Here is a 9,389-nt window from a genome sequence, read left to right as displayed (position 1 = left end):
ATTCAACCTCCACCATTTACTCTACCCCTGCTTTCAGCACAACTTTCACAGCTTTCTCTTCCAACATTTTGAAGGTTGTGAGATTGTGTCTCAAATCCATTTGAAGAACCACTGCATTGCCGATGACTTCCAATGTCTGTTGTCGTATTTAGGGATGTGATTTCAGTTTCAAGGTTACCAATTTTTCTTAGTAGTCTAGGGATGACCACCTTGCTCGTTGGTACATGAGAGGGTCTATCCATTCAAAGAAATTATACCCACCATGAATTTGAGTTGACCCAAACATACAAAGTTTCTAGTCAACACCCATAATCATTTATTCAATGAATCAGATTACAAAAACAAATGGAGACCAATCTTACCCAATACTTGTTGCATGTTCTGAATCTTTGCCCAGGATTTTTGTTTGTCCAAGCCGTTCTTTCTACCACTGGCCTTGGTGGTCGACTATGGCAATTTTTTTTCAATCTCCATTAACCTACTGCAAAAGAGGCCCTAACCCCCAATTCAAAGGAATTACAAGTTCTCTTCTAGTGGGTTGAAGTGCTATACTGTCGGGGGGAGAGCGCCAGGGTGAGGTTGGGGGGAAAGCATCGAGGTGGTGTTCGATCGTCTTTTCTAGGGATGTTTTGTGACTGCGAGGTTTGCATAAATTTTTTTTAAGTTAGAGATGTTATTAATCTCATAATATTAATTATTTTTGTTTTAAATTTTAATAATTTAACCCAATCAAGTTGTGCCACGTATACCCTGTATACCCCTAATGACTCAGGGACCAACGGCTGCACCAAAACATTAACAGTAGACATTATTGTCGCAAAATTTTTTACATAAACATTTAAGTGCAACAAACTTAACTACATACACATTATTGTGGCAAATATCCCAAAATATTATAATAATAATAATAATGAAAAAGGTTATTTATGTTAAACACAACCGGATAACCTCAAACGACGTCGTAAAGGGAGGAGAGAAGAGTTGAAACACGTGGGCTAATCAGACTGAGACAACGGGAGAGAGAAGTGCAAACGCAGAAAAACAGAAGGAATATGAATAAAAAAATGGAAATTATTTATTTACTTATAAAAGGTATATTATTTTATTAATTTATTTGTTTATAAAAAAAGAAAAAAGAAAAAACGAACGGTGTTGATAAAGCTCTCTCTCTAATCTCAGTCGTCTCCTACCTCCTTCCTTCTCCAGCGTCCGATCTTCCTCCATTCTCACCCGATCTAAAGCCTCTCCCTCTCTCGCGCCCAATTTTACAAATCCCAACTACTCTACTGGTCGGTATCATTATATATATATATAATATCATTGTTTTTTTTTCTCTCTTTCTCTCTCTATATATGTATATTTATGTGTATGTTCATGTTTCGTTTCTCTTTTGCTTAATTATGGCGGAGCTAGGGTTTGTGGTTTTGGTTTTGATTTTGTTGTTGTTGTACTTCTTTGGTGGTTGGTGGTGCCGTGTTGTTGGTTTAGGGTTTCGGGTTTGCAGCGATGGCTGAAGCTCCGGCGAGTCCAGGTGGAGGAAGTCACGAGAGCGGCGGCGATCAGAGCCCGCGGTCTAATGTTCGTGAGCAGGATCGGTATCTTCCGATAGCTAATATTAGTCGGATCATGAAGAAGGCTCTTCCTGCTAATGGAAAAATCGCTAAGGATGCCAAGGAGACTGTACAGGAGTGCGTCTCTGAGTTCATCAGCTTCATCACAAGCGAGTATGTAATTTGAAATTGAAATCGATTTTGACTTCTATTATTATTATTATTATTATTATTATTATTATTATTATTATTATTATTATTATGTTCTGTTTTGAATTTCGCTTATTTTCATTTTTTTTTGTTTGTTTTGGAATTTGAATCATGGTTCAGGGCTAGTGATAAATGCCAGAGAGAAAAGAGGAAGACAATTAATGGGGATGACTTGCTTTGGGCTATGGCTACTTTAGGGTTTGAAGACTATATTGATCCACTAAAGATTTATTTGACTAGATACAGAGAGGTAAAGAATATGGCCTCACATGTTTATTATTATCATTATTATGAACTTTTTTTTTGGGTGATGTTGATCTTTTTGGTTATGAAAGCTGAAATCTTTTTATGTTTTTACCTTCAATTTCTAAGCTTTAGCATTTATGATATGTAGTTATGTAATTTAATTTGGATATAGGCTTTTCTTTACAATCTTAAGCTAACAAGCTCATTTATTCTTCTTCTTTTTATTATCATGAATTTTTTTGGGTGATTTTGATTTTTTTTGTTTAAGAAAGCTGAGATCTTTTTATACTTTCTTCTTCAATTTCTAAGCTTTATGATATGCAGTTATGGAGTTTAATTTGGATATGAGGATTTCTTTACAAGCTTAAACTAACAAGCTCATTTTCTCCCTTTTTGTTTTCTTTGGTTGCTTTTGGGTGTCACATGTGGGATGTTGCAGATGGAGGTAAGTGAAACTGTTCGTATTTAGTTACAATGTTTTCGACTTTTTTTCTGTCTTGATATGTTTTGGAGTTTATTCTTTCTTATTTTGCAAAACTTTATATCTGACAGGGTGACACCAAGGGTTCTGCAAAAGGTGGAGATTCATCCACGTCCACTAAGAAAGATATTCACCCTAGTCCAAATGCTCAGGTTCATAATTAATATCTGTTAAAGTACTTCCACTTTTTATTTTTTCCTTTCAAATTTTATTAATAGGATAAAGGTGCTTTATAGAATTGAAGCTTCTCATGTACTTAACAGTTAACATGGCCTATTTTTAATCTTTCAGATTGCACATCAAGGCTCTTTCTTGCAAGGTGTTAATTATGCAAATTCTCAAGTAAATTCTTTTCTCCTCTCTTGTAACTAACTAATAGTTATTACTAACAATGTTGCTCTCATAATTTTAGAAGTTAGCACTCATAGATGTTAGATTCTTTATAGCACTTCTCCATATCTTTATACAGATTGTAGCTAAAAAGAACTTAACCTATAGTTGGTGAAGCAATTTCTTGCACTATTTTGTGTTATTTTAAAAAACCAATATGCTTTTGACATATACCGTATGTTATAATACATGTACTATTTTTTATATACTGAATAATAAATTGCAAGTATAACAGGGAGTAGCTCTTTGCTCATATAGGGGTTTGTTCGAGTTTAGTGCAGTTTTTTGGTTGGGGTTGGGTCTTTATTCAGTAATTGCATCACTTTTGTTTTGTTTTGTGATATACTTGCTCAAGGGATATTGTTGGTTGTGGTATCACAACTTAAATGAGGGAGGACATGAATTTGTCCAGTTGTTAATTCCTCCATTTTAGTTTAGTTAAGGAAAGTTTGAACTAGGTGTATGTAATTCAATCACTGAAGTGAATCTTTTTAAAAATAAATAAATAAATAAGAATAGCTAAATGAATCTTAGATACAAATAGTTGGCTTAAGTTATAGAAAAGAGACATGTACATAACTAAATGTTATAATAGGCAATACTGTTGTGTTTCTTTGTGGTCCTAGCATTAGTAAATTTTAAAGTTAATGCTTGCTGGCTTCTGTAATTCAAAACAATGTTGTGAGTACTTTTGTATTGATGTTTAACTCATCCGCTAATTCTTATAGATGAATTTTGCATGATAGGCCTTATATCATCCTAAGAAAGATGGGATGGATGCACTGGGTAGCATAGCAGCACACAATTAATATTTTGTTTGTCTTTGATAAATGCATATGTTGTGAATTCTGGCACTAATACTTCTGTATCTATCTAATGAATGTAGTCACAGGCTCAACATATGATGGTTCCTATGCAAGGCTCGGAGTAGGTAATAGATATCGATTCTTCTTCAATTCATGCCATAATTCAATTCAGTTTTCCATTGAAGAAGATATTGGTCCGTGCCCCACCAACAAATTTCATAGTAAGCTATTTGTCTAATGTGAACACACTGACATCTTGGGTTGGTTCTGATTCCCATGTCTAATTATATTGTGGTAATGCTTGTATATTTAGGAGATCATTTGGTTGGGTAGATTTTACTATTAAAAGATTGTGCTGTGTAAATCTTAGCCCTATCTAGTAATTTGCCATCTTATCTGTACAACTGTTTATTTCTAGGACTATTGATATACTGGTTTGGAAAAATTCATGCTATATTTTCATATTCCTAAGGCCAATGTAGTGGTTTTTACTTGTGCATGCAAGATATGCCACATTTTTTTGGCGGTTCAATAATTGAGGTTCAATCAAAAGAGATACCAAGCAAGCCAAGAAGATAGAAAATTGTACAGGTAATTATAAATCTCATGCTGTTTGAAAGGCCTAATGGTTTTCTTCAATTGCAGCAATCTAAACAAAATCCTCCCACTAAGCTGACCTGAAATCACGCAAAGTTGATTGATATATGACTTTTGATGTTGAATTAGTGGCAAATTAGAGAGAAGCATCGTAGGTTTTTGAATGCTATCTGTGGAGTGGTATGGCTTTTTGAATGCGTTTTCAACGTGGAAAAAGTTGATTGAAACTTTATGGTCTTTAATATATGCTGCAAGTCCTGGTCGATATGGAAATGTTAATATCTGATTTTGCTAATATATATGCTCAAAGATAAAATATGTTTTCTTTGAATAAAGTAAAAACGTATAAATCGGCTATAATAATGATGTTAAAAGCTTTATTAAATCACTTTTTATTCTTCTTGACCTCTCTATGGTAGATTGTGTTTTTCTCATCTTTGAAGAGACTAGGTAATAAACCTAAGAGAAATTATAGTAAATGGTCCAAAACAATGGCATCAAGAAGATAATGTTTTCATTTTTTAAATTGTAAAGAAATAGCTATTTTACTTTGTTGATTACTTGAATTGTCAATTTTTATAATTTTTTTTATTAGTAATGATTTGTGCATCCAAAATATGCACGTTTGACATTTTTAAAACAGTGAGTTTTAGTTTTAATAAATGTGTTTGGTTAGGTTAAGTTGTCACATTACTGTATGTAATATTTGAGTGTATATTTTGAATACACAAATCATTACTCTTTTTATTTATTTATGAGCGTATGAATTTAATAAAGTGATATATGTATATTAGTTTTTATTTTAAAGTTATATTGATTTTTTAAGTTTTTTATGAGTTGTTGGTATATTATTTTCCAATTACTGTATATGTTTTTCGTGTATGATATTTCATTTTTTTTTATGAAATTTAGTTTCTATCTTATTATACATAATGGTAGTATATAATTTTGTATCATAGTATATATTTTAATGGTAGTATATAATTTTGTTAGCATAGTATATATATATATATATATTTTTTTGACGAAAAGAATGATTATATTGAAAAACAAACAATACAATTACAGCCCAAGCTCCTCCGAGCCAATTAAACAGTCTTACAACTGAACAACAGTCTCATAAAATGCTAAATCACTTTTCCTAATTTTCAACTTAGGAAGTTTGGCTGGTCTATTTCTCAAATAGAACTTGATCAATTGAATAAAACTGCCAACAGACATAGAACTAAACTAAAAAACAAAGTGGTTTCTATTCCTCCATATCATATACACGGTTGCTGCCAAAGCTGCAGCAAATACTTGATGCTTCAGACCCTTCGGATTACCAACCATCCAAGAGCACCAATTCTCATACATGCTCGGCCGTATATCCCTACCCAGCCAGACCTCCATTTGAGCTCTAACCTGCTGAGAGAAAGGACAAGCAAAAAAGAGATGAGCATGGGATTCCTGCTCCTCTTCACAAACCGGACAGAGCAAAGAAGGCAATTCCAGATGACAGTAGTGCAGCTTGTCTCGAGTGAGTAGATGACCAAGTGTAGCTTGCCATAAGATGAACCTATGTTTAGGCACAGCTAAGGAGCACCAGACCACGTTAGCAAAGGCTACTCTTTCCTTGTTAAGTAACCGGTGATACAAATCTTTCAAGCAGAGCTTGTTTTTCTTGACTGCCTCAGCTAGGCTTTTAGCAGGGAAAACAGATCTCAATTGTAACGCCCTGGATAGCCAAGACCGCTACACTGTGTGTTTATAAAGTGTCAGACTTGCTATTCAAGTCGTAAAAGTAAAAACGTGTTCTGAAACAGTAGAGGTACTAGGGTTAAAAGCGTTTTGGTCTCAAAAGTTATGTTCTCATTACTAAACATTGTTTTGTTACATGGGATCCCAAAAATGACAGTTTAAAGGCCATTTACAAAATTTACAAAGTTTAAATACATTAACAGCCATACTAAGGCAAAATGAGCAGTTAGGTAATCTCTGTCCTGACACACTCCTCGACCATGGTGATCGAACGGCTGGCTATGTACATCACACCTCGGAGCTCTCCACCTCAGGCCTGGTCCAGCTTGCCCTTGCCCTTACCTGCACCACGAAGCACCCGTGAGCCAAGGCCCAGCAAGAAAACACAGCAATAACAGAGCATGAACAACTAGCAATCAAGTCAATTACTCATATAGCATCTCATAAATTCAAGTATATCATCATTCAAGTATACCACATACTAAGCATCTCAGCTCAAAATACATAAAACACAGATGTTAACCAGGGCTAGCGCTCACAGGCTGCTCCCTCTGTTAACCTATTGTTTCTGGCTTCCAATGGCCAATTCGCGCCCCGTGCGCTAAAATCATGAACAGTACTCTTAGACCGCTTATACGTGTCCCTTGGCATAATACCAACGATGACACAATACAACTCTCGGGAGCACTTAGTCCCATCACAATCATACATTCGGGTGCAGTTTTCTTACCTTTCAATTCACTGGTTTCCGATGCCACGTAGCCACAAGCACGGTCCTCTACTCCGAGCCTCTCCAAAGTCCTAATCACAACACAAATATAATATTCTTTGTCATTAACCAATCCAAGACTACCTTCCCGGAACCTAACCCACACTCTCTGAACCCCCAAAACCTTAGAACAACACCCCGGAGACATCCCCCGAACCCCCGGAGCAAAGGCCAAAAATTGCCAAAAGTGCCACTCTGAAATTGGCCTTGTGCCGCGGCACCACTTCCTTGTGCCGCGGCACCCATCAGTCAGGGACTCCACGCCGCGGCACACAAAACCCGTGCCGCGGCACGCCTTCGCAGCCCAGAATTCTGGGTTTTTCCTTCGCGTTTTCCCCGAGCTTCAACCTTTCCAAATCACCCCAAACTCCATCCTAAGTCCCAAAACCAACTCTAAACCCTTAATAAACCTCACAACAACCCAAAAACATCATGCCCAAGCTCACTCACACCTTCAATCCTAAAATTCACTCTTGAATTTCATACTTAACAACTCAAACCAGAAAATTAAGAACAACTTGAACTCAAACACAAACCACACTCCAAACTCCCTAAACCTTAACAGAAACAAGCCTAATAAACACACAGAGACCTTACCTTGAGTGATGAGTCCAACCTCCAGCTCTAAACCTCCTTCCCCCTTGATTTCCCAATTCTGAATTCACACAAAACCAGCCACCAACTTGCCTCAATTCACATTCATTATCTAAAATTACAGACTTAAAACTTGGATATATCATAATCAAAATCTTACCTCTGAGTATTCTTGATCTAAGCTTGCTTGACAACTTCAATCACCCTTAAATTCTTCTTCCAAAAGCTAAATTCAGTTTCTCCCTTCTTCTTCTTCTCAGGTTTGCTCTTCCTCTAGGTCCCCAATTTCAACATAAACCCATTCTCCAAGTGTTATACGTATATGATATTTTCCCTTCAGCTAATGATCATTTATCCTACCAAATGACTATTCTACCCTTCCACTAATACCCCTTCCTAACTAAACCTCAAGGCCATACCTGTCTTTTCACTAGCTTCGCAATTCTACCACTTTCCCCATAAAACCTGTTACTCTCTATGGTTACTAACAGTTACGCAGGTTACCAAATCACCAATTACCATTATCTAGTTTTCTAGGACCGTCTCGGCACGTGCATCACGTTGGTATCACAGCACCCACGCGGTACGATTCACACATCATAATTATCACATAACATAATTCACATAATCATATAACATGCTTAAATCATAATCATGCATCTTAATCATAAAAAATCACACATAATTCCCATCATGCCCTCCCGGCACACTAATCAAGGCCCTTAAGCCTTATTAGTGAATTGGGTCGTTACATCAACTTAACTAGTCTCCTCCAATACCAACTAACATCCTGGGGAACTGTATATGCCCAGAAATCCTGACCCTTCAGATAAATGGAGTCCACCAATTTCACCCAAAGAATATATTGCTTAGATGAAACAGCGCAAACAAACTTAGCAAGGAGCACTTTGTTCCATGTGCAACCCTCCTTAAAACCAAGACCACCCATGCATTTTGGTAGGCACACTTGATTCCAGGCAGTGAGATGCATTTTACTACGGTTATTATTGCTGTCTTTAACTCCCCAGAGGAAATTCCTACATAAACGATCTATTTCCTTGGTGACACTCTTGGGGAGAATAAAAATGCTCATCCAAAATGATCTAATACTCAGCATCACAGAATTAATCAATTGTGCCCTCCCAGCAAAAGAGAGTTGACGACTAGCCCAAGTGTGTAGTTTCTGCTGAATCTTTTTGATGATGATAGCACAATCTCCAGCCTTCCATTTCGTTGTTTGAAGCGAAACACCCAAATACTTTAGAGGAAAGCACCCTTCTGAGAAACAAAGCCTATCTAGCAGTTGATGAGTCTCTCTTTCTGCCAAACCCCCAAAGTAGACATGAGATTTCTCCATATTAGCAGACAAACCAAATGCCAAGCAGAATTCAGTGAAACTGCCCCTCATTATCTGAACTGAGCTTGAGACTCCCTTGCAAAATATGACCAAATCATCGGCAAAACAAAGATTAACAATCTTTAGAGGTTTGCATTTAGGATGGAATCTGAAACCCTTGTCCATTGAGGCTTGACATAACAGCCGGGTACAATATTCCATAGCTAGTACAAATAACAATGGAGAGATTGGGTCCCCTTGCCTTAGACCTTTTTTACCTCTAAATTACCCTTGAATCCTACCATTCATTAGGATCAAATAAGTGGGGTCTTTCAAACAAGACATAATCCACTTGATAAACTTATTTGGAAAGCAAAACGCTGTGAGAATGTCCTCCAAAAAATTCCAATCCAGCATGTCATAGGCTTTGCTCAGGTCTATTTTCATCACACACCTAGGGGAAACATTTTTCCTTTTATAACCTTTAATAATATCCTGAAAAATAAGAATATTGTGCGCCAACAGTCTGTTTTTAACAAACGCTCATTGATTTTGATGGACTAAACTAGGAAGTACCGTCGCCAATCTACCACAGAGCATTTTAGAAATACACTTGTAAATAGAATTGCAGCAAGCTATGGGCCTATTATCCGCTGCCTTAGTGGGAGTC

At 36.6% G+C, this 9,389-nt stretch overlaps 1 protein-coding gene across 1 annotated transcript; it reads left to right on the top strand.

The window, feature by feature from the left end:
• The first annotated feature begins 1,114 nt into the window (after nucleotides 1-1,114).
• Nucleotides 1,115-4,147, top strand: LOC133831010 (nuclear transcription factor Y subunit B-10-like). The gene is made up of 6 exons (XM_062261168.1): nucleotides 1,115-1,289; nucleotides 1,489-1,724; nucleotides 1,881-2,451; nucleotides 2,559-2,639; nucleotides 2,779-2,829; nucleotides 3,764-4,147. The coding sequence occupies exons 2-3, from the start codon at nucleotides 1,507-1,509 to the stop codon at nucleotides 2,152-2,154; spliced, it is 492 nt and encodes a 163-aa protein (XP_062117152.1). The 5' UTR covers nucleotides 1,115-1,289; nucleotides 1,489-1,506; the 3' UTR covers nucleotides 2,155-2,451; nucleotides 2,559-2,639; nucleotides 2,779-2,829; nucleotides 3,764-4,147.
• Nucleotides 4,148-9,389: the final 5,242 nt, after the last annotated feature.

The sequence above is a fragment of the Humulus lupulus genome, chromosome 4, assembly GCF_963169125.1.
Source record: "Humulus lupulus chromosome 4, drHumLupu1.1, whole genome shotgun sequence".
In the NCBI taxonomy this organism is placed as follows: Eukaryota; Viridiplantae; Streptophyta; class Magnoliopsida; order Rosales; family Cannabaceae; genus Humulus; species Humulus lupulus.
This window is presented reverse-complemented; position numbering and strand designations above follow the sequence as displayed.

Bases quoted from the DNA above. Each gene is read 5' to 3' on its own strand.
- LOC133831010 (XM_062261168.1), top strand. From the start codon at position 1,507: ATGGCTGAAGCTCCGGCGAGTCCAGGTGGAGGAAGTCACGAGAGCGGC. The intron at 1,725-1,880 runs GTATGTAATTTG...ATCATGGTTCAG, and splicing joins ATCAGCTTCATCACAAGCGA to GGCTAGTGATAAATGCCAGA.